At 55.8% G+C, this 22,204-nt stretch overlaps 7 protein-coding genes across 7 annotated transcripts; 5 read left to right on the plus strand and 2 right to left on the minus strand.

The window, feature by feature from the left end:
• Positions 1 to 687: 687 nt before the first annotated feature.
• GGS23DRAFT_1802 (uncharacterized protein) lies at positions 688 to 2,826 on the plus strand. The gene is made up of 3 exons (XM_051511632.1): positions 688 to 939; positions 1,031 to 1,540; positions 1,727 to 2,826. Exons 1-3 carry the CDS (start codon positions 800 to 802, stop codon positions 2,712 to 2,714), a joined length of 1,638 nt encoding a protein of 545 aa, XP_051376628.1. The 5' UTR covers positions 688 to 799; the 3' UTR covers positions 2,715 to 2,826.
• Positions 2,827 to 3,212: 386 nt separating this feature from the next.
• On the minus strand, positions 3,213 to 4,549 carry GGS23DRAFT_608486 (uncharacterized protein). Its single transcript, XM_051520211.1, has one exon. The coding sequence runs from the start codon at positions 4,339 to 4,341 to the stop codon at positions 3,367 to 3,369; it is 975 nt and encodes a 324-aa protein (XP_051376629.1). The 5' UTR covers positions 4,342 to 4,549; the 3' UTR covers positions 3,213 to 3,366.
• Positions 4,550 to 6,101: 1,552 nt separating this feature from the next.
• GGS23DRAFT_1855 (alkaline phosphatase-like protein) lies at positions 6,102 to 8,020 on the minus strand. Its single transcript, XM_051511668.1, has 2 exons — positions 6,850 to 8,020; positions 6,102 to 6,793 (listed from the first exon to the last, which is right to left on the minus strand). Exons 1-2 carry the CDS (start codon positions 7,766 to 7,768, stop codon positions 6,228 to 6,230), a joined length of 1,485 nt encoding a protein of 494 aa, XP_051376630.1. The 5' UTR covers positions 7,769 to 8,020; the 3' UTR covers positions 6,102 to 6,227.
• A 1,875-nt stretch (positions 8,021 to 9,895) lies between these two features.
• GGS23DRAFT_1910 (uncharacterized protein) lies at positions 9,896 to 11,335 on the plus strand. Its single transcript, XM_051511716.1, has one exon. It carries the CDS (start codon positions 10,025 to 10,027, stop codon positions 11,228 to 11,230), a length of 1,206 nt encoding a protein of 401 aa, XP_051376631.1. The 5' UTR covers positions 9,896 to 10,024; the 3' UTR covers positions 11,231 to 11,335.
• Positions 11,336 to 12,394: 1,059 nt separating this feature from the next.
• GGS23DRAFT_591732 (uncharacterized protein) lies at positions 12,395 to 14,346 on the plus strand (the record flags this gene model as incomplete). Its single annotated transcript, XM_051517774.1, has 2 exons — positions 12,395 to 14,244; positions 14,304 to 14,346. The coding sequence occupies 2 exons, from the start codon at positions 12,395 to 12,397 to the stop codon at positions 14,344 to 14,346; spliced, it is 1,893 nt and encodes a 630-aa protein (XP_051376632.1).
• Positions 14,347 to 15,585: 1,239 nt separating this feature from the next.
• Positions 15,586 to 17,621, plus strand: GGS23DRAFT_601919 (putative flavin-containing polyamine oxidase; the record flags this gene model as incomplete). The annotated part of the gene is made up of 4 exons (XM_051519248.1): positions 15,586 to 15,820; positions 16,015 to 16,647; positions 16,795 to 17,206; positions 17,276 to 17,621. The coding sequence occupies 4 exons, from the start codon at positions 15,586 to 15,588 to the stop codon at positions 17,619 to 17,621; spliced, it is 1,626 nt and encodes a 541-aa protein (XP_051376633.1).
• A 1,682-nt stretch (positions 17,622 to 19,303) lies between these two features.
• On the plus strand, positions 19,304 to 22,106 carry GGS23DRAFT_543214 (uncharacterized protein). Its single transcript, XM_051514830.1, has 4 exons — positions 19,304 to 20,430; positions 20,492 to 21,326; positions 21,398 to 21,618; positions 21,685 to 22,106. The coding sequence occupies exons 1-4, from the start codon at positions 19,805 to 19,807 to the stop codon at positions 21,863 to 21,865; spliced, it is 1,863 nt and encodes a 620-aa protein (XP_051376634.1). The 5' UTR covers positions 19,304 to 19,804; the 3' UTR covers positions 21,866 to 22,106.
• The last annotated feature ends 98 nt before the right edge of the window (positions 22,107 to 22,204 follow it).

Genomic DNA, 22,204 nt, shown 5'->3' on the forward strand with positions numbered 1-22,204 from the left:
GCCATCCACCCCCCCCCCCCCCCCCCGGCGAGAGAGACGCTATACCGGTACCTTCTGACATCACCTACCGAGACCTACATGATAATACACATCCTGTACCTCCCGCGGGGCGCCTGCTCTGCACCGGCACATCGATAGATACATTTGACCGCCGTGGGCCTGTCGGTGTGTAGGAGGCAGGTGGAAGGAGGTGGGAAGAGGTGGGAAGGAAGGACGGAAGGATGGTCGATGGTCGATGGAGGGAGAGGCAGGTACCATCCCGTGGCCAGCCAGAGCCGTACCTGCATGTATATATGTGGTGTGTCACGGGTACCCAATCTGACGCAGGTACGCTTGGAGCCCTCGGCCTGCCTGCGGCCTTCGCGCCACATTCGAGTACCCCGATACGCGCGAAGACGCCGGCCTGTACTTCCACGTCGTATATGTACCGTCCCAGCTACATGTACCAGCAACTCGTCATCCCGTCCCTGCCACGCTCCCGGCTCCTGCCTGCGTGCTTCCCAAGCTCGACGTGCCTTCTTCACGTCCTCAGTCTTCGCCGAGAGAAGGTGGACGCCCGAGGAATACGTCTCTGATACCCTTCACCTGTCGCCGCCCATCATCCTGCCTTACCTCTACCTGCGCTCCTCCTCACCTCCGTGTCCTCTCGCCGATCCGAGGTCCCCCCCCCCCCCTCCTCCTCCTCCTCTCTCTCCCCCTTCTTAGCTATAACCTTCTAGAAACGCTCAGCGTCCACCATCCCTACTGTCCGTCGCCGTCTTGCGCCATATACGTCGACCATACCGCCAAGCGTCCTAGTATGGCATCTGCGCCCCTCTCTCAGGACATTATCCTGCTGTTCTGCGAGGAAATCGCGGCGCGCCACGATTTCGCGACCCTGTTCCGCTGTTCCTTGGTCAGCCGGAGAGTTGCCAGTATTGCTCTAGAAAAGCTCTACAGGTAAGTCTGTCGCAGCCCCTGCCGCCCCCCGTACGGCCCCCTAGACAGGGAGAATGCGGGAGCTGACTGTTTGCTTGGTCCCCCCCGAAAGCATCCAAGAGTTTTCCCGAGCCAGCGCCGGTGATGCCCGCTATAGGTTTGAGTCGCGACGGTTATGGAGATCGATCATTCTGTCGAGCATTGGTCAGACTATCTTTCCCTACTGCGCCTATGTCCGCACTCTTTCGCTCGGCAACCTCGAGGAGTGTCTCCAAGACATGTCCGGTAACGAGCACATCCTGGACATCTTCTTCCGCGGCGAGATGGCCCAGTTCCGGGCCCCGCGGGAAGGGGGGGAGTTCGTGGATAGCCTGGCCGTGATGGTGAACTGTGCCGACTCCATCACGAAGCACGTCAAGGAGTATGCGGGCGAGACGGGAAGTACCTTTCTGGCTCGCCTGGAAGGTACTAGTATGCCGACCGATAAGGTCACGACCTGGATTGCCCGACTCGGGGCCCTTACATCCTTATGTATTCGAGACGGCTCCATACTTGACGTCGATGTTGCTAAGACTATCTCCAAATACTGTCCCAAATTCGCCGACCTAACCTGTTACTTCCGGTATTTCCCCTATCCCATCACTCCTCGTATGGCCCACTTATATCTATGATGTCTAACCCCTTCGCAGTACGTAATTGCGCCCTCCCCTGTTCGAGTCTGAGTCCCAGTGGTCAACCCTCTTGTCCCGCCCGGCATCATACCAGGCGAGAATAGATTCACACCCGCACAATGTCCTAACACATCAAGAGTAGATGCTAGCTCCACAGCGGACGAGGATCTAGCCGCTTTCTTCCACGCTCTTCCCCCGAGTAGCCTCCGAAGTTTTGCAATAATTTGCGAGAATGAAATCGGAAACAACACCCTAACAGCATTGAATGCCCACGGGACATCCCTACGGAGACTCGTGCTCACAAACCTGCGTCCAAGGGCCGTGCGGGCCCTTGGCCTGCTGTCAGCTTGCACGTCCCTGGAGACGCTTACCATCGAAAGCGAGCGTAGTTTGGCGGAAGATATGTTATCGTCAGACGTAGGGTTGCTCGACGCCGTATCGTCCTGGATTAGCAGTTGCAAGTCGCTTCGTTCGTTCACTCTCAGCAGCCGAGGCCTCTGCCTTGTAACCAAGAACATTTTAGAGGCTCCAGACCTCCACCTTACATCATTATCCATCGTTCAATTCGACAGCGACGAGGGAGAATTTGATGCCGCCATGGCTGCGCTCAGCTTGCAAAATAACCTTCAGGATCTGACGCTCGGTCTACGAGGTTTTCAGGTAGTCAACTTGAAGGCTGGGTTGGGCTCGTCGTTAACAGGTTCGATCTGCCAGCTGAAGGATCTGACTTCCTTGAACCTCATGCAATCATTTGTCTCCAACGACGAGGTAGAGCGTATCGCAAGGGCGCTACCTAAGTTGTCGGAGTTCAGCTTCAGCGGCGGGTACGTAAACGATTCGATACTGAGACCACTGGGTAGCCTTCCCCGGCTGAAGACCCTCGCAATTCATGCCATTTCGTGCTTCACCTGGCGTGCTCTTAGGGGCTTCGCCGTCCGACTCGATGCGGAGGGCAACCGGGGAATCAAGGTGGACGTGCTTAACCAGTCGTGGGAGAGGTCGATTGCTGAAGATCACCGCTCCTGGTTGCAGAACTACTTCAGCGAGACGCTAAAGGGCATATTTCGGCTGGTCTATTCCACGGAGCCGCATACGGACGATGAGATTACGGACCAGTCGGATTAAGTTATTGTAATAGTAGAAGGCCGGTGGGCAAAGCAGACCATTCTCGCGTATCGTGTAATATTAGTCCGTAGCGCATGTAAGAGCTGAATTAAATCCCAAGCGTCTCAACTAGTGTTTAATGAGAAACGAGCCTGGTTCTGCGTGTATTCCTATCTTCATAGTAAGGAAGCACGAGTATTATTAATTACACGATGAAAATGCGTGTTGGAAGACGTCCCGTAACCCGGACGACATTCCGCCATTTCGTTGACCCGCATGTATTCATCACGATAGTCTTCCATCCCTATATTACACAGAGATGAACGAAAAAAGGAAGGGGAAAAAAACAAGGGCAACCTAAAGTCTCGCAAATGGGTATCATCGATGGACATGGGAAGCGAGGGGGCAGCCAATGCCATAATTGATGGGACAAGAACGCCTCTCACAACCGTTACCATCCGCCTCCTTTCCTTCGCATCACGTATTACTCCGGTCCAATCTATTTTTTTCCACGCAGCAGCGTCTTCGGCAACCAAACCAAGCTCTGCGCGTTCCAGACATCAAAATCGACCAAGTTAACCGCGCAGTTCGATCAGAACCCCTCCCCCTCCCCCTTCCATCACACCCTCTCCCCCAAGACCAGAATTGCCTACGTAGCTCGCACGCCTCCGGCTCAGTCGAACACCTCGCCGTCCCGCATCCAATCGCCCTGGATGCTGGCCGCGGCGCGGGCGAGCGCGAACCGCTGCATCGCGGCGCGCGGGGCCTGCCGCCGCCGCTCGGGCGCGGCGGCGGCGGCGGCGGCGGCGAGCGCCTCGACGTCCCAGCGCGGGGCGGGCACGCGGTAGATGCGGGCGCGGCCGGCGCGGCCGCAGCGGACGAGCGTCGGCGGCGTCGAGGCCGCGCCGGAGCCGTCGGCGCCCGAGTACCGCAGCGCGCCGGCGCTCGGCGCGTGCGCTAGGTGCGGCCGCCCGCCGCGCCGCCGCCGCGTGCTGCTGCTCGCGCGGCGCGCCGCGACCAGCTCGCTGCGCACGGCGGACGGCCGCGCCCGCGCGTTGTAGAAGGCTTCGTTGGGCCCGCCCGCGAGCGCGCCGAGCGCGGCGGGAGGGGTGCCGGCGCGGCTGGCCGGGGGCGTCACGGGTCCGTGGATATGTCCGGCGCTGCCGCCGACGGATAAAGCTTGCAGGCTGGGGATAAGGGTTTCCTGGTCGCTGCCGGGGGCCTGCGCGGGGGTGGTGTTGTCGGCGGCGGCGCTGGGGTTGTTGTTGTTGCTCTGGGAGCGGTTGCTAGCGCTGGGCTCGCGGCGTGGCCCGGCAACGGGGCTGTCGCCGTCGCCGTCCCAGGGCACCGCCGGCACGGGCGCGCTGTAGCTCCTGGTGTGGCCGGCGCCGCGGTGGTGGGCTTCGTCGAGGCGGTCGTGGCAGGCCTCGCTGCAGTAGTTCAAGGCCATGGCCGGGTAGACGTTGGGGTGGCGCGCGCGGCACCCCTCCGCCACGTCCATCCCCTCGAGCAGGTCCGCCGTGACCCAGGCCGGCGGCGGCGTAGCGGTCGGGTCGATGTCCAGCATGAAACACACCTTCAGGCAGAGCTTGCCTACCACGATCTGCCGGTGGCCGCAGAGGTAGATTAGCTCCAGGTAGTAGCACATCACGAACGTCTGCTTCGGAGATAGTACTGGGATGAGAATTTAGAATTGGGCGGATTTTAGGGGTGGAAAGGCGGTGGTGGATGGACGGATGGATGAGTGAGGGTATGTATCAGTGTGTTTGTATGTTTGTGTGTGTGTTGCCGTGACTAGGCTATCGCCATCTGGGGGATTGAGTGACGAGATGGGAGACAGAGGCCGTCGAGACGAAGTGTCCAGTAAGGGGCGGCGGGAGATGGATTTGGGGAGGGGAGATAGAGATGGATGAAGGAAATAGAAAGGTTTCGAAGTCTTGAGGTTAGTGGTAGTGGGGGAAGAATGTGATGTTGATGGCGAGAGAGAGACGGAGGCGGGAGAGGAAGAGGGGAAGGTTTCTTGGAATAAATCTGACCTGTAAAGTCTTCTCCTTGTTATGATGGTTAGGGATGATGGTGGAGGTGTGGATATGTGGTTTTGTGAAACAAGCGGTTGGTTAATATCCTATCAATATTAGCTGTAGCTTGGGAGGCATACGAATAGAACTCGAATGTTTATCAAGCTATTAGGGGAGGGCTGGAGAAGCGTGTGATTGAGAGCCAGCTATATATTATTGACAGGCATCAAGGGGTTTAAACATAAAGTCTCCTGAAGGTCAATGTATCAACTACGTTTCTAGCTACCCTCATAACACGTTCCTAGAAATGAGGCCGTCTGTATAGATGGCAGAGGTGAAACCCTGGATCAAGATGAGATTTTGGGGTTGGAGGTTGGCACCTAACAAGCCCTTCATACAACAAAGCATAATATACTTGACAGGCTATTAATCAAAGAAACCTAGTGTTTAAGTTGTTAAAGATTTCCCTTTTACCTGTATTTTTACCCACTGAAGGAATTTAAAGATGTGGCTGTGCAGTTTGTTTATGTCAAGCCATCACTGATAAGGTAGAATATTCTAGTGAATCATCTATGTAACTTCACAGTAGCCTCGTGAGATCTCCAGCCTAAATTTTGTTGACTTGGTCCCGTGTAGATTAGGCCAGAAGAACTGGAAACTATTTCCTTCAAATGACCAGTTAAATTTCCTCCACTTGCTTTCTGCAGCAAGAGACACTTGTAGAATCATCTATAGTAGTGGTATATGCTGCGATACTAACTTCCATATTATCCACGACACTCCTTCTTCCTAAATATGTGTTATTTCCTACGTAGCAAGCGAGGATGGGTGACTTGGTTTAAGCCAATGACTCGCCGTATTTTAATGACGTGGAGGAATCCAACCGATTAGACAAGCATACCTAAGTTGTACAGCTACAGAAAAGGGGGACAAAGGGGGATAACTACCACCCAGTATTATGGAGTCATGACCACCCGTATCCTTTAATATTCTGTGGAGAGGCAGGACTATGTGTATATAATATATAGCGTACTGTACAGCGGGTAAAAGCAAGAGCAAGTGAAATAGTACATTGTTCTAGAGGTCACAGGTCAGAGGTTGTTCCTCGGGGCAACTGACTGGCGATTGGGTTGCTCCCCTGACGTCGAGGCAACATCTGCTAATATTTCTCCATGACAGTACAGGGACAGCACAAGCACTAGTAGTCTGTAATATGAAACATTGTAGGCGCAGGCATACGGGTCCGAGTCTAACGCATTACTCATCCTAATCGTCTCGCTGCTTTGTGGGGCCGCGGCGACTTTGGTTGACTTCCTCCACGCGGGTATCTAGATACGTATTTGTCCATACGTTACGCGGTCCATCCGATACTAATAATGGTAGTGAAAAAAAACCAATTCTGGTAACCAAAAAATGAGAAGAAAGAAGACTTTACCGCTTGCGAGATCTAAAAGCCAAGTCGAACTGGGAAGGCCATCAACGCGGGTGGGTATCCTGTGTCCGCCTCCTCATACCTTCACGCCAAGTCCCCTCGTTTCGTCTCCATCTCCTCATGGGCTGCCCAGTGGTCCTCGGCCAAGGGAGACTCCATACCGGCGATGCTGCGGTCAGCTGGACCGAGTCCCGCCCCCGAGCCCATCTTGTCGTTGAGCTCTTTTGTGATGGCGTCGACGTCGACATTTAGGTAGTCCCTAAGGTACTTCCCCACGTCGGTGTTCTCTACGTTCCCTCGGATAGCTTCGGCTCCGGGTCCTCCGGAGCTGTAGATGTTGACATCGACAGCTGAGTGACCGTGGGTGCTCCATCCGATTTGCGCCCGGACGCTAATCATGTCCGCAAACAAGGACTGGGCCCGGTCGGGGTCCGAGGCCAACGCGGTGAGCTCCTCCTCAGAGGCGTCATGGATACCGAGGCCGGAGGCCACGAGCTCTACCTCGATAAATTTCTTGAGCTTGTCGAGCGATTGCTCGGTTGACTTGGATATGTGTTCTCGAAGGTGGTGAGCAAGATGTTCCGAGGATGACGAGGCGTTGGCCAGCACGGCGGGATACCACAGATATTGAGGGTAGTCGGCATTCACCTCTGGGGATCAAAAAGGTTAGCGACGATTCAATCCAATCTTGCTGCGGTAAACTTACGTCGGGCCACTGCCAGGCCACCGGTTTCGTGGTCACTAGTAGAAACGAGCACGCCGGGAGTGCTGCTCTGCTCCAGGAAATCCAGGACGGCCGCAAACGTCTTGTCATACTCGAGAACCTCTCGAACTTGGGCGGCGGGGTCGTTGCCGTGCCCGGCGTGATCGATCCGGCTCCCCTCGATCATCAAGAAGAAACCCTTGTCGCTGCCCTCCGTGGCCTTTTCGAGCGCCTTCAAAGCCGTCTTAGCCATCTCGCTCAGACTCGGGTAGACATCGTTCATGTTCCGCCTGTCCAGTTCGAAGGGGACGTCATAGTCGGCAAAGAGCCCGAGCATGGGGAGAGGGACGTCCTTCTTGCTCTCCCAGAATTCGTCGAAGGCGGCCCGATCGTTGATGTAATTCCAGCCGTGCTCTTTCCGCGCGATTTCTACCACGTTGATGTCGTCGGCGCGGCACCCACCGGCAGTGCTGTTAGGCAGGAAGCGGCATCGACCACCTCCAAACATCAAGTCGACGACGCGGCCAAGCGGGCCGTTGCCGACCTCTTGTAGCGCGATCTCGTCGTTTTGCGAGCGGTAATGCACGTGGCTGGCGAAACAGGCAGGGGTGGCATCGGTGATATCCGTGGTAACCACGAGGCCGGTCTTGTACCCTGCCTTCTTGGCCGCCTCCAGCACGGTACCGCAGGGGGTGAAATCGGGAAGCGTAGAGATGGCGCCGTTGTAACTCTTCTGGCCGCAGCTGAAGGCGGTCGCACCGGCAGCGCTGTCGGTGACCAGGGAGGAGCTGCTCCGCGTTCGACTGCTGCCCCAGTAGTGCTTATCGAGGGTGAGGGTGTTGCCGTACTCGAGGCCGTCGGTATACTGCCTGAAGCTACGGGTCAAGGAGAGCGAGGCAGGGCCCATGCCATCGGAGACCATGAAGATCAAATTACGCTTGCCAGCAGGCGTGTTGTAGGTGGTCTGCTGCTGGTGGGATACCCAGACGGCGAGAACCAGCACGCCGGCGGTAGCGAGGAGGGCCCATACGAACAGCAGCGTCTCACGTAGGCGAGTAGTATGCCACGGCCGGCCGGCCCGCGCCGCCCTAGGCGCTACGGGGGTGGCATCTTCGGAGTCGCTTATCGGGTCGGGGTCGGCCGCGAGGAGAGGCGTGGTAAGGGTAGCCTAGATGGCCGGCAAGGTCGTTTGTCAGCTTCATCTAGACACGAAGAGGAGGAGGAGGAGGCGCAGGGGTGCGTCGAGCAGGAAGCAACACTTTGCGGCGGCGCTCCTCGAAGTCGAACCCGAGACGACTAGACCGGTGCCGGTAGTCAGTGATTGCACAGGTATGTAGTAGACTCACCATGTCGACCAGGACGCACCCACCAGGCGGTAGTGGTAGTGTCAGTTAGCGGCTCCCGGGGGCAGACAAGATTAGACGGGTGGCTTCGTATGCATGTGCGAGAAGGATAAGTGAGATCGGAGTATGGGATTGAGAAAGGGTGAGTGAGATCAGAGTATGATGTAAGTAAGGGGAGCTCGGAAGGATGAGGCTTTAGCAGTATTCAGGGTTATTAGGTAGGAGAAAGGGATTTGGGGGCTATAATTAGCTGGCACGGCGCGGGATACGCATCCTCACCGTTTGCGCCGCCTCAACGGTGCAGCTGTCAGAGGCTGCTAAAACCGACTAGACGGACCGGCAGCGCACCGTCCCCCCCTTGTCAGTCAGGCAGCCAGGCACGAACAGTGGGCCCGGTCAGGCTCCGCGTTCCCATGACGTCTTCCCGCATCACATGAACCAACTAACCAACCAACCAACCCGCCAAAGCGTACTAATCGCTGACAGCTGTCTGTCAGGTACTATGCACTACGTAATGTACCTACGTAGTGCATAGTTGCATAGCTTCTGTTAGTCACATAGCCAGGATAGCGAGGTGATTAGGTGGACGGATCCAGTCAAGCCTCACTTTTTCGAATTCTCATCCTCTTCACTCGGTGCTCATACCCGCCGCATGCCAGCATGAGTGCATTCCCGTCGCAATGTGTCAGAAACTCTGCGACCAAGCCACCCATGTCATCCCCATCTCGTCTGCCTGCCTGCCCGCCGTGTCGAATCTGCATAACACGTAGTAGGTAGGCATGTATGCGCATCCCCGGACTGGCATGCCTAGGCAACAGAGAATCGGTGCGGCAGGGCCAGCAAGCTGTGGCCTATCAAGCGGGAGCCGCTGCGAGCATGCGGCACTTCGCCCTGCATCGAGAATAAGTGGCGCAGAGCGAAAGCCCGAGCGAGTGCGGCAGAACACCGTGGTTAGTGGTCGCTTTCTCACTTTTCCCCCTTCCTCCTCATCTCAGATCGGCTTCCTCCTGGGCCAAGACCAGAGCCCGTCTCCGCCATTTCGCATCTCGCATTCCTTGCCGCCCTGCCGCTATCACCAAAACAGCAGGACCTCGAGCGTAAAAAAAGAAACGTCAATTAACGTACTACAAGGTGCTGGCATCTCGTCTAGATGGCGAGTTTCGGATGAAACCCTATCGGCGGGTTTGATTGGACCCGGAGGATCAGCGTCGAGATCGGGGTTGGCGCCAGTCCGCCGGCTTGTAGCCATTCATAGCACCAATCCCTCAACATGTAACCGCTGGGGTGTGGTTTTGCTAGTAGGCTCAAGTCAGAGATGCCACCAAAAAATCCGCGACTCAGCCTAGCGCTGGATACCGTTGCTTACGCCTCGATACAATCCCTTTGTGGGAGTTTCATTGTATTCCTACCCATTCGCGAAAGGGGCGTGCGCTCTCTTTGCTCCAAGAAACAACTCCAGGTGAACGCGATCCTTGTCTTACAGCCAGCCCGCCGGACCAGCCCTTTGCAGTCATGGGCCTTCGAGAAGGAGCTTGTTTCTCTCGTAGTCATGGGCTGTGGCCAAGCACGAGTATAAGAGACCTTGACATCTCGACCTTCGAGGAAAAATCTTGTCTCGTCATCCTCACCCACCACCAAGAAAACAACATACCTTCTCACGAGCTAGCCTCGATAACCAGTTTGACCTTTGAAAGGAGTCCGGCACCCCTCTCGACCATTCCTTAAACAAATCTCCAGCAAGAAGAACGAAAGCTCAGAGAGAAAATAACCAGCAGCAGCCAGCCTCCTACTACACACAGCTCTTCAGCATCATCATCATCAACACCACCATCAAAATGTTCACCAAGTCCCAGTCTGTTGCTGCCATCCTGGCTGCTGCCGCGGCTACCGCCAACGCCCACATGATCATGGCGACGCCGAAGCCCTTCGGCGGCGCTGAGCTCGACAACAGCCCCCTGTCGTCGGCCAACTACCCTTGCAAGGTACGCGGTGACCCGGCCACCTTCTACAGCCGCGACGGCCTCTCGACCACCATGGCCGTCGGCCAGTCGCAGAGCCTGTCCTTCACCGGCAGCGCCGTCCACGGCGGTGGCAGCTGCCAGCTCGCCATCACCAAGGACCTGCAGCCGAGTGCGTCCACCTCGTGGCAGGTCATCCTCTCCATCGAAGGTGGTTGCCCCAGCAAGTCTGGAGACGGCCCTGACACCTACGACTTCACCATCCCCGACGGCGTCTCCCCCGGTGAGTACGTCTTCGCCTGGACCTGGATCAGCAAGCTGGCCGGTCAGCCCGAGTACTACATGAACTGCGCGCCCATCACCGTCACCGGCGGCTCTGCCAAGCGCGACTTCAACGAGACCATCAGCGCCGCTGAGAGCGACCTCCTCGTCGCCCGCGCTGGCGGCTTCCCCGAGCTCTTCGTCGCCAACCTTGGCGAGATCAACGACTGCAAGACTGAGCCCTCGACCGACCCCGAGTTCCCCGAGCCTGGTTCCAACGTCATCCGCCCCGGCTCTAACAGCCGCTTCGCCAAGGTCGCGGGCAGCAACTGTGTCCCTAAGGGCGCTACCGCCGGTGGCTCTGGCTCTGGCTCCGGCTCCGGCTCTGACTCTGGCTCTGGCTCCGGCTCCGGCTCTGACTCTGGCTCTGGCTCTGGCTCCGGCTCTGGTTCCGGCTCTGGTTCTGGAAACGGCAACGAAAACGTCGCCGCTCCCTCGGGCTTCATCACCAGCGTTGTTGCCAACCCGCCTGCCGCCACCAGCCCCGCCGCCACCAGCCCCGCCGCCCCCGTCACCACTGCCAGCCCCGTCGCCGCCCCTGCCCCGACTGCTGGTGCTGGTGCTGGTGCTGGCGCCGGTGGCCAGCTCTCGGGCCCCTGCTCCTCGGAGGGCATGTTCAACTGCATCGGCGGCACCAGCTACCAGCAGTGCGCCTCCGGCTCCTGGTCCGTCCTGATGGCCATGCCTGCCGGTGTCCCCTGCGCCGCCGGCCAGAGCACGACGCTGTTCGCCCGCTCGGCCCGCTTCAACATCCGCTACTGAATCTCTACTCCTTCCCTTACCCAAAACTACTTAGCTAGGCGGGTTTGGGCGACGAGATAGATGAGATCGATTAGCGTGCCCGATTCAGAGCACTTACATTCGTTTTTTTGGGAGAACACATAGACAGGTAACAAGAATGATGATGATGACGACCCTCTTTCGCTGGTAGACTGGACAGAGGCAGGCAAAGCGCGTGCGCTGGTTATTACATGTACATACTTTTCTCTCTCTCTCTTTTTTTTCTTCCCTGGGGAAAAAAACAACTCCTGTACATATACCATTGTAATCATATAGACAACATCCCTTGGTGGAGGGGCTTACCCGATAACACTCTTTTCCCACTCAGTATGCCTGCGAGTGAAATTGGCGATGCCACAGCCCTAGGTGACACAATTTGGCGCTCATCCGGCGCTGTTTAGGAATGTCCATTTTCGAAATATTATGTAATCCAGCAAGGTATCGTTGAGGTTAGTTAAATTCCGCCTGACTTTTCAACGCTCTTAACCTCCCCTTGTCTCTCTGTGGGTTTATTTATGGATGCCTTTGGACGACGAAGCTACGTGTTGAGTAGACGCAACGAGTTTGAGACGAGATAGAGCCACTCTCCCATGCTCTGCAGCCCTCGCCGGTGTTATCGAATGACGAGCCTAGAGACCTCGTCCGATCAAGAGCATGTCACATGCGAGCCAGTTTGCCATAGGTAGATTCATCTATGCTAGGAGCAAAGACACACCTGAGATAACGGGCCTAGCCTAGTCCCTAGTAAGCGAAATGGGCGACGCGCGTCAGACGAAGGACGTTCAGACCGCCAATCGGACCGTGAAGGGGGTTACGTCGATAGCTGTACCTAACCAGCTTAACGCGTTATAAATTCGCTTCGTTTCTCGACGAAGTGGATTGCGCTCATTCCCTTTCTTTATCAAAAATATGATCTCTCTGTAGTCTTCTCCGTTGCTGAACGGACATTTTCTTCTATGATGCTTTCTCCGGTGTTCTAATATCATCAGTCTGCTGTGTTGCTAGTCGGGTAACTTATCTTCGATCAAGCAATAGAGACACCTGCCCAGTGCCGCGGATAATACCCACCTACATCGCAGAGATAAGAGGGACAGACTATTTAAACAAGGGTACCCCCCAAGAATTACCTATCAATCACGGATGAGTATGGATGCATCCGTCGCCCGCGCGGACCGTCGGTTGTCTGACTTGGTGCTGCTGTGGCTCTTGGTGCTGCTGCCAACGACAGGCTCGGTGGCACGCGCCGGTCCCGATATCGGCCTCGCGTCAGCACTCAGACATCCACCTCCAGCTCCGTATTCTGTCCTACCTCCGGCCGAAGGGGGGAGGGTGGGAGAGGAAACAGAACACGGGGGCCGCCCGGTGACGTTCGGTCCCACCCTCGAGAGCGCGCGCGCGAACGGGCCGGCGATATTCAACGCCGTCCATGACGCCATGCGCCAGTTCGGCTCCTCGCTGCACCACAATGGAATGTCCCTGATTCCCGCCATCGTCCCCGCGGGCGTACTCTTATATCACGGCACCGACACTACCGCTGTTCCTTCTGCCTTCGAGTGGCTCGCCTTTGAGATTGAGCACGCCGAGGCATTCGCCCACAGCTGGGGGAGACCGCCCGCCACACCTACGGTTACGGCTACCGTAACTGCAACTTCTCGCGGTGGAACATCATCTATCACCAGCGCGAGCGGCGGCGATTACGATGATGATAACGCATCTGAAGATCTTCCAAACATCATCTGGAACATCGTATCGGACAGGCGCGGGAACAGACCCCCCAAGGGCCCCCGGCCGGAGCCAGGGCCCGGTTATCTGCAAGTGTACCAGGCCACGCGACCGTTGAATGTGCTCTATATCGACGGTACCGCAGCGGGCAAAACTAGGCTGGGCACTCTCGATACCCAAGACCTCCTCCTAAGGGGTAGGCGTGGCGGATCCGTGTGGGACGACTGGGACCGCGCCCGGGACTTGTGTGCGCTAGGCCATGAGGGCTGGGGAATCGATGGGTTCGTGCGCATGGAGCCCGGGTTTGAGATTGTGTACTGCGACTTTTCGGACGGTCTGCGCCTCGTCTCGGCCGACCGCCGGCCTGGCTCTAGTCCTGGCGAGGCTGCTGCCGTCACCAACTCGTCAATCGCCCAGTTCGAGTGGGCGCGCGCCGCGGCCCAGCGGTACCGCGGCATCGGCGCCGCGCGCGTCCGCCCCGACTACTCCGCCATGGTCTCCGCCTTCTTCTACCCGCTCAACCTGACGAATCCGGACCCGGCGCGGCCTGATCTACCCCGTTTGCTACAGGCAAGCGATGCCGAGCTGCGTGCCATCGCGGACCACATCTCCCGCACAGTAGCCCGGTCTACGTCTCGCGACCACGCGCCGACGGTGGACTGGCAGGGAGTCACGGACATGATCGTGGCGCGGTACGTCGACCGTCTGCCCCTTATGGCGCAGACTGACTCTCTCTCGACGTTGCGGGGCGAGGTCAATACCCTCTTGAATGTCTACATCGACTACTCATCCGAACCCTCCGAGATGCTTGCCGTCGCGGAGAGGCGTTGCGCTTCGTTTTATCTGCAGCCTGTGCAGGCCCTCCTCCACACAGTCGAGGACCGACTGATCTCAGCCGCGATCGAGAACACGGCGGCACGGATCTGCGCGGCGCTCTTCCAAGTGCGACGTCTTGTTGTCGAAAACGCGGGGGTGGATGAATCAGAATTATCGTCGACGGCCTCTCTAGAGGCAGCGCGGGGGATCGTGAGCGACTTGATGGAGCGCACGCTGCTCTGGGCCCAGTGGAAAGAGTGCGGTACCTGCCATGCCGACGAGGTCTGCCTCATTGCTATGTGGCCTATCGGTGACGTTGAAGATCATTTCAACCCCAGTTGCCGCAACTTGTCCGCTGTCGGTGGTCGTCGCAGCTACTGGACAGGAGGCGACAACCCACCACCACCACCGCCGCCCTCAGAGATGTCATCCTTATCATGCGCCGATCGGGGGAAACCGTGCGTGGGATACGGGGAAGGTTGGTTAGCGGAAGAAGAGTTATGACCACCTCGTTCAGGACGCTTAGGGAGGACTTGAGGGCCCCCTGGGAGTATATGTAGGGCACATGCCGTGAGGGCCTGCCGGTTTCTCTTCGAAACTTGCGTACTCAGTATACTCTCTGCAACGTATGCGGTTCCCTAGAAAGTAAGCGCCTGGCTTCGTTGGAAAGCTACCTTTTCACTCCAACCTTTGTCTCGGCGTGTGACGTCGCCGACGGACGAACCCTCTTACTCTCCACCCGATCACTCGGTATCCGTAGACACGAAATGTACCTGCTATTTAGAAGAATTCGTTGGCGCGCTGTGCGCTTCTTTGGAGCCTTTGAGGCATTTATTTGACTGGATCTGGGTGAGAAGTTATTTGTATCTCCTAATCGCCGTCGTAGAAAAGGAACAGACCGGTCTGTACCTTGTTGACTGCTCCGTACCCATATTCATCCTCTGGTATGCGACATCTCGTAGCCTGGCCGTTAATACTTCCGAGTAGAGCGCCATCTGATATGTGCATGGCGGTGCATATGAGGTAAAATCGGGTTCACGGCACCTCATCAGATCTGTGGCTAGGATGCCACAGGGCCAGAGATTTGCGCGCCTCTCGTTCTACCCGCGCTACCCGCATCACGTTCTTATTGATTCACGCCGACTAGGTTACGCGTGTTCAGCTTCCCCCCTCGTATTACGGTGAACACACGTTGCAATGATCCGGCGATTGGGGAGTTGGCCTCTGTCGTATGAGGCGCTTAGATAACTTGAGAGAGTTGCCGAGCACCAGTTGAAAATTGTTGCGAATTATATATGAATAAGGAGATATTTTTCAGTCTATCGCGGAAGCTTTAGTGGCGGTCGAACAGATGAGAACTAGGAGACGAGATAGAGGAGTAGCATCGGGAGGAGAAAGACATGCAGCGGGCCTACAACTGCCCGATCCGCTCAGTAACAGTAGATCAGGTCTCCTCCCCGGCTGCGAGCTCTGCCCATATCACATCTCATCTATCGACAATGCGACGGTGAATTTCTTAGAATCGACTAGCCCCATGCGGAGCCGGGGACCGTCCCGCACACAGTTCTGTACTCAGAGACTGGGAACAGTGGGAAGGATCATCGAGATAGTCTGTAGGCGCATTTGGGCGGCTGCGGAAGGCTTCCTATGAATTCGCTGAGCCGGCAGACTACGCCCAGGGGTTTCCCGTCCTCTATTTAAGGACTATCACCCTCCCGGGTAATTCTTCGAGGTACGGATACTGTCTGGTGAGAGCAAATCCATCATTGTACGATAACGCGGTGTAACAACACGTCATCATGAGATTCATAACTCACCCTTTCCCCATCGCTGCGGTAGGGTGGTGCATCCTCGCCGCGCCAGCTGAGGTCACTGCCACACGCAGAGGGGACAACAATACCATCGAGTGTCGTAGAGCAACGGTTGCTATTCTTGGGGCTGGTGTCGCTGGCATTACAGCCGCCCAGACCCTGGCAAATGCCTCCGTCTCAGACTTCTTGATCGTCGAACGCAATGACTATATCGGTGGCCGCGGTAGGTCCCAGGCCCGAGAGCTTATCCATCATTTTGTTTTCCTAAGTCGTGTAGCGAACAATCTCACTTCGAGATCAACCCAAGTGAGACATGCGCTCACAGCCGGAGATCTAACGAGCCGCTGCTCAGATCCTACTCCTGAATGAGACGGTGGTCACGGAAAATCGGACTGACTCTAGGATGGTGGCTGATAGTGGTGCATACCCATTTCGGCCAAAAACCTGACGGAACCCCTTACACGGTCGAACTCGGCGCGAATTGGGTTCAGGGGTTGGGTTCAGAGAGCGGGCCTGAAAATCCCATCTGGACGCTGGCCCGGAAGCACAAGATAAATAACACGGCGTCGAACTACGAGTCGATATTAAATTATGACAAGGACGGCGCGGCCGACTTCGACGATCTAGTCGCCGCGTTCGACGAGGCGTACGCGATCGCCGAGCAGGACTCCGGATATGTGCTCACGGACAACCTGCAAGACACTAGCATGCGGGCCGCCTTAAGCCTCGCCGGCTGGAAGCCGAAAGACGACATGCACGCTCAGGCGCTTGAATGGTGGAACTGGGATTGGGAGACGGCGTGGTCACCGGAGCAGAGCGGTTTCCTGTTCGGCATCGCAGGATACAACCTGACCTTCTACCAGTTTAGTGACCAGAACAACTTCGTGTGGGACCAGAGAGGATTCAATACGTTTGTAGCCGGAGAAGCAAGCGAATTTCTCGAAGCGAACGACTCACGGTTGCTATTGAAGACTGTTGTGACGGAGATCTCGTACGACTCCGGCGGCGTTATTGTTCACTTCGAAGGCGGCGGTTGTATTGAGGCTGAATGTCAGTCTGCGTTCCATCCCCCTCCCCCTTTCCCCCGTGAAAGTCTGGGGGTTGCTACTACTGATTCTATTTGTTGTGGGCAGAATATGCCTACTGCGGGTATGGACGCCGGCATTGACGAGCTTCTACTGACTCCGAAGGCTGTAGATGCTATCGCTACCTTTTCGCTGGGAGTGCTGCAGAATGATGTGGTCAGATTTGATCCGCCGCTGCCGCGATGGAAGCGCGAGGCCATCGAACAATTGCAGATGGGCACGTACACTAAGATCTTTCTGCAGTTCAACGAGACCTTTTGGGACAAGGACACCCAGTTCTTACTCTACGCCGACAACAAGACCCGAGGCTACTATCCCGTCTGGCAATCGCTCTCAGCCCCAGGTTTCATCGAAGAATCTAACATCATCTTCGTGACCGTGGTCGACACCCAGTCGCACAGGATCGAGAAACAATCTGACGAGGAGACCGAGGCGGAAGTCATGGCTGTCCTCCGGACTATGTTCCCAGACAAAAATATCCCAAAGCCGCTTCATTTTATGTACCCACGGTGGAGCACAGAGAAGTAAGCAATACGGGCTCGAGCTTCGGGGTTCTCCTCCTTTTACGAATCGGAATTGACCATATCGCAAAGATGGGCCTATGGCTCGTACAGCAACTGGCCGGTCGGCATGACGCTTGAGAGGCACCAAAACATGCGCTCTAACGTAGATAGGCTCTGGTTTGCCGGAGAGGCGACCTCAGCACAGTACTTCGGGTTTTTGCACGGAGCCTGGTTCGAAGGTCATGACGTCGGGATGCGAATCGCTGGTTTGCTCGGCCAGGGCGGGAACGTCAGCCAGTGTGATAGTAACTCGACTTTCGGGTGTGGAAGGATGGTGAACTACACGGATCTCCATGGGACAACCTTCCCAGAGGAGTACAATGTGCAGAACGGGTGGTCGAAGAGCAGTTTTTTAACATATGGTCATGGTGGATAAAAGGGCCGTGAGTGAGTAGACGAGCTCGTGTTCGTGCCCCTACTAATCATCCCCGTTCGCACTGATGATTCTTGGCCGAACGAGAATTGTCTGTCCATCCGACGGTCAGGTTGCTCGTTGGTGTTGACATTGATTAGGTAGAAAGAAGTAGTAGCTCTGAGTAGTTGGAGACTGGTGAAATACCGCATGGTATATCGCCTCCTTTCAGCCCCAAATCTATCCCATGCATCTCAGACCCGATGGTGATAGGTTTAGGAGACAACAGGACACGCATCTCCTCCATCGACTGATCTAGTGATCCTCATCTGCGTACCCTCATCCTAGTCAGAGGCGACAGTACCATTGAAGCCAGCCACAAACGCCGTAGTCGTGTGCGACCCACCGGATGGCTTCCCATTACTCGATACTTTGTGCGAGAGTGACTCCCATGGGCCTGTGGGTCTCCTGGCCGTTTCATCAACTCGACACTTTCGGATCAATGGAAAGGTCCACGATATAGGCAGTTCTCGTCGCCAGCAACGGTAATGCGATGAAGTTTCAAGTAGGTAGGTATAGCAGACGTCAACGGGTTGTCGCCGTAGCTGCCCACACGAATGCTGTCCTCGGGAGATTTATTTGGAGTAAAAGCAAAACAATAATTCTCTTGTTCATCACGTGTTAGTGGGGCCCACAAAGACCGAATACTAACAATAGCGTCGATGTCTCGATGTCTCGATCAACGGCTGTCGGGGGTGCTGTGGATTGGTGCTTTATTAGGGTGACTCTTGCGAGGCGCGGTCTGATGAACCTGGTTTATTGTTCGCGGCATCCCATCCCCGTCTTGACTAGCCTCGCCTCGTAGATACTTACCTATGTTTTGCCATTAGGGCTGACGCTCGCGTAGGCTGATTAGAATAAAGCATACGCCAGTTTGCGAGGGGGTGCTGTTCACCTTCTTCCCTCAATGGCCTCGACAAGGAACCATCTTCAAGGGGAAGGGCTCTTGTGGTCGCGCTTAATGTTCTCGACTCGGCTCGACCCCATTGCCCATATCAGCCATCGATGAGGTCCGATATTGTATCAAGGACTTGCAGTCGTCCACAATAAAAAAAGGGATAGAAAGGGTGACGATAGCCAGCTGTGGGCAATGCGTTAAGAATTCCGTCAAATGACGTCAACCCGACCGAAGATCGTCACATTCCTTTCTTTTGCTCCCGTTCTCCCTGCTAACACGTGTATGTACCTCTCTATTTCTCATCAGCTGGAGTGACATAGACTCCCATACTCGTGTAAGCGCGTGTCGATGAAGGCGATATCTATATATTATATCGGATAGAATATTGGGCAATTATTGCCATGAGAATTACTACCTGCTTCAGGCGCATACTACCTCTTCCAGTTGCCTTGGACAAGGGACCAGCCAACATGCAACAGGCAGGAATCCTAGGAATATGGCTAGAGGTAGGTAGGTCTGTAACATGTCTGATACGTCGCAATGGTGGATATTCAGGTACCTATAGGATATCCGTTGAAGGGGCTAGCAGTATTGTACAATACATACCTGCCTACGTGAGGTCCTTAGGGGGTAGGTTAGGTAGGTAGGTACCTTAGGAGATAGCGCCTGAACGGTAAAAGTACCTAAGGTATTACCGAGCGGGTGGGCTTCACATGCTAATTGGTCATGGCATCACCCTTCCCGCTGGGAGAACCCGCTGGGAAGAATTCCGCACTAAATCTCTCTCCACCGAGCCCAATCTCTTCCAGGTTGCTCTCCGGGCAATACTACGGTGTTGTCAGGACGCTTATGATGACTATGAAGCTCTCGGCCTCCGCCGTTGATGGTGTAGGCCCCTGCAGGTTTCATCGTCCTTCAAACGCCATCCCGGGAACCCCTTCCAGTGCTTAGCTCACCTAGAGTGCCGTATCCTCCTCCTCGACTAACGACAACACGGCAACGTCCCCCGAGCTTTGAGGCTCAGTATGATAATTGAGGCGCCGATACGTGACGATGCCGGCGCCGTCCCATTTGTAGACTCCCTAGCCTATAGCAACAAAAAGGCGTCCCGGTTTTGCCATTGGGGGAAGACGCTATCGGACGGAACACGGTCTTAATTGGTGCTATTGAAGGCGCTTCGGTCGAGCCCCCCGTCGATCACATCATCCCAACTACACCAACCGAGATCGCAGGGCTTGTTCTGCCCGCCATGTCGCGAAAATCTTCGGACAGCGCTACGACCGAGAAGTTCCCCGACGTGCCCGACATTAACCTCACGACTCCGTCCGTCCCCGACCTCCCTACCACGGCCAGCGACTCTGCTCCCCGGCCTGCCGCCACGCCTCCACGCGACGGGACCCGAGTGCACTACGACGTGAATGTCGACACTTCAATTACCAGTCCTCAGTCCGCGTCTCGCTACTCGCCCTTGTCCCCAACCCCCGTCCTTCGGCGACGCACGACCCGATCGAATACGTTCAAGACGATCGAAGAGTTCGAGGACTATGAGAGCCACCCGGGATGGCGGCCGGGGGCTGAACCGGGCATCGACCCATCGCAGCCAGATGGCGGGCAGGATACGATGCCCAGTCTCCATACCGAGTGCCAGATCACCGTCGTCGACTTCTCCCAAGAAGATCTGCAGGTTTTGGACCTGACCAACGCCGAGCTCATTGACTTTATTAAAAGGCCGCAGCCTAGTTGGGTGAAGTGCCGCTGGATTAACGTAAACGGCCTCTCGTGGGACGTTATCCAAGCGTTGGGCCAGTATAAGGACCTACACAGGCTGGCAATTGAGGATATCATGAACACACGGAACCGTACAAAAGCGGATTGGTAAGGACGCGCTAACCTGCGAGGAATCCGAGCACAGCTGTTGACCTCTATCCCTCGCCAGGTATGCGAACCACACATTTATCATCCTTACCTGCCAGAAGCTGGTCCGGTTAATAGAGGACGACAGCAGCGATGATGAGAGCAGCAACGCGGGGAGCGTAAGAAGCCGTCAGAGCCACCGGCTTAGCATGGCCAAGAAATTGGGGAAGTGGTTGTCGCGGAAGAAGGTTGAACATCCTACGGCTGCCTCTATACTTGAGAGTGGCAGCAAACCACCGTTGACATCCGGTCATAGCTTCTCTCACGAGCCTACGAGCTATTCCGATGTATTCAATCCTAATACCCTCTGCACGTTGCAGCGGTTTCATGCCTCGCCCAACGCCACCCGCACCGAGTACATGGAAAAACACTCGGCTCTGGCTCCCAGAGGCGTGGCAGTGATGGCAGAACAGGTCGCCATGTTCATTACTTCGGATAACACCGTCATAGCATTCTTCGAGCAGTCCGCCGATGATGTGGAGAAGCCCATCCTCGCCCGCCTCGCGAGCCCAACCACCATCCTAAGACAGTCCTGTGATGCCTCGATGGTTGCGCAGGCCATCATCGACGCCATCATCGACATGGCCATCCCCGTCACCGCGTGTTATGCCGACGTAGTAGGCGACCTGGAGCTCGACGTCCTTACGCGCCCCAGCATCAAACACACCAAAAACTTGTATATCATCATCTCGGAAATCAACAAGTTGTTTAGTTTTGTCAATCCGATCCAGACGCTCATCAGCTCCTTGCGGGACCACAAGACGACACTAGCACAAGAAGACTTGAGCAAGGAATTGCAGAACCCCCTTGGGGGGGTCATCATCACGCCAATGACATACACATACCTAGGCGACGTGGTAAGTCGGGATAATGCCTCCCTGCTAGGCTCACCATGCTACGACACGCCAACTGACCCTGCCTGCCGTAGTACGACCACTGTGTGCTCATCATAGAAAACCTAAACCAGAGCAAGGAATCGGCAAATCACATGATCGACCTTATCTTCAATATAATCGCGACATACCAAAACGAGAGCATGAAGCAGCTGACGGCCGTGACCATTCTCTTCTTACCGCTGACTTTCTTGACCGGTTACTTTGGTCAGAATTTTGAAGATTTCCCGCCGTTAAAGGAGAACGTATCATATTTGTAAGTTTCATCTTATTTTACTACTGGTGTAATGTATACAACCATGCTGATGCCGTTTGCCTATAGCTGGTACCTCGCAGCTCCGGTCGCGGCAGCGACATTCCTAATTGTAATGCGCGACATGATTTTCGAATGGGTGGCGCGATTCGTGCAGCGTAGGCATATCCTCGGCATCAGAAAGAGGCGGAAGGATAAGATCGCGCGTTCGAAGGGGGACAAGAGGTTTCAGCAGCTGAGGTCCTCGTAGGAGCGGACGGCATCGACCTGCGACCTGATAGAATGGGCGACTGCCTCAGTCGTCGCCCATACTGCCCTACTCTTTGGAATAGTTGGGGTGCCGCTGCATTGTTCCTTATTCTCACTTGGCTGTATATATAGAGGCGGCGCCGTCCACAACTGCGCTGCGCATGTGTACGATGGAAAATAGAGTCTCACATAATAGAAGCAACCACAACACAATATTATGAGCACGGGCATGAGGGCATAAGCGAAGGTGAATTCCTCGGAGGATAAAAGGTAGATGTTATAGTAAAGCTAAACTTGTGAGGTAAGAGATACCCAGGTATTTTAACGCCATAGCCCTGGT

This window comes from Durotheca rogersii, assembly GCF_024521655.1.
Source record: "Durotheca rogersii strain YMJ 92031201 chromosome Unknown GGS23scaffold_1, whole genome shotgun sequence".
In the NCBI taxonomy this organism is placed as follows: domain Eukaryota; kingdom Fungi; phylum Ascomycota; class Sordariomycetes; order Xylariales; family Xylariaceae; genus Durotheca; species Durotheca rogersii.

Coding starts and splice junctions, on each gene's coding strand:
- GGS23DRAFT_608486 (XM_051520211.1), bottom strand. CDS start 4,341: ATGTGCTACTACCTGGAGCTAATCTACCTCTGCGGCCACCGGCAGATC.
- GGS23DRAFT_1910 (XM_051511716.1), top strand. CDS start 10,025: ATGTTCACCAAGTCCCAGTCTGTTGCTGCCATCCTGGCTGCTGCCGCG.
- GGS23DRAFT_1855 (XM_051511668.1), bottom strand. CDS start 7,768: ATGGTCTCCGATGGCATGGGCCCTGCCTCGCTCTCCTTGACCCGTAGC. Junction 6,794..6,849: donor TGGCCTGGCAGTGGCCCGAC/GTAAGTTTACCG, acceptor TTTGATCCCCAG/AGGTGAATGCCGACTACCCT.
- GGS23DRAFT_1802 (XM_051511632.1), top strand. CDS start 800: ATGGCATCTGCGCCCCTCTCTCAGGACATTATCCTGCTGTTCTGCGAG. Junction 940..1,030: donor GCTCTAGAAAAGCTCTACAG/GTAAGTCTGTCG, acceptor CCCCCCCGAAAG/CATCCAAGAGTTTTCCCGAG. Junction 1,541..1,726: donor GACCTAACCTGTTACTTCCG/GTATTTCCCCTA, acceptor TAACACATCAAG/AGTAGATGCTAGCTCCACAG.
- GGS23DRAFT_543214 (XM_051514830.1), top strand. CDS start 19,805: ATGTCGCGAAAATCTTCGGACAGCGCTACGACCGAGAAGTTCCCCGAC. Junction 20,431..20,491: donor AACCGTACAAAAGCGGATTG/GTAAGGACGCGC, acceptor ATCCCTCGCCAG/GTATGCGAACCACACATTTA. Junction 21,619..21,684: donor AAGGAGAACGTATCATATTT/GTAAGTTTCATC, acceptor GTTTGCCTATAG/CTGGTACCTCGCAGCTCCGG.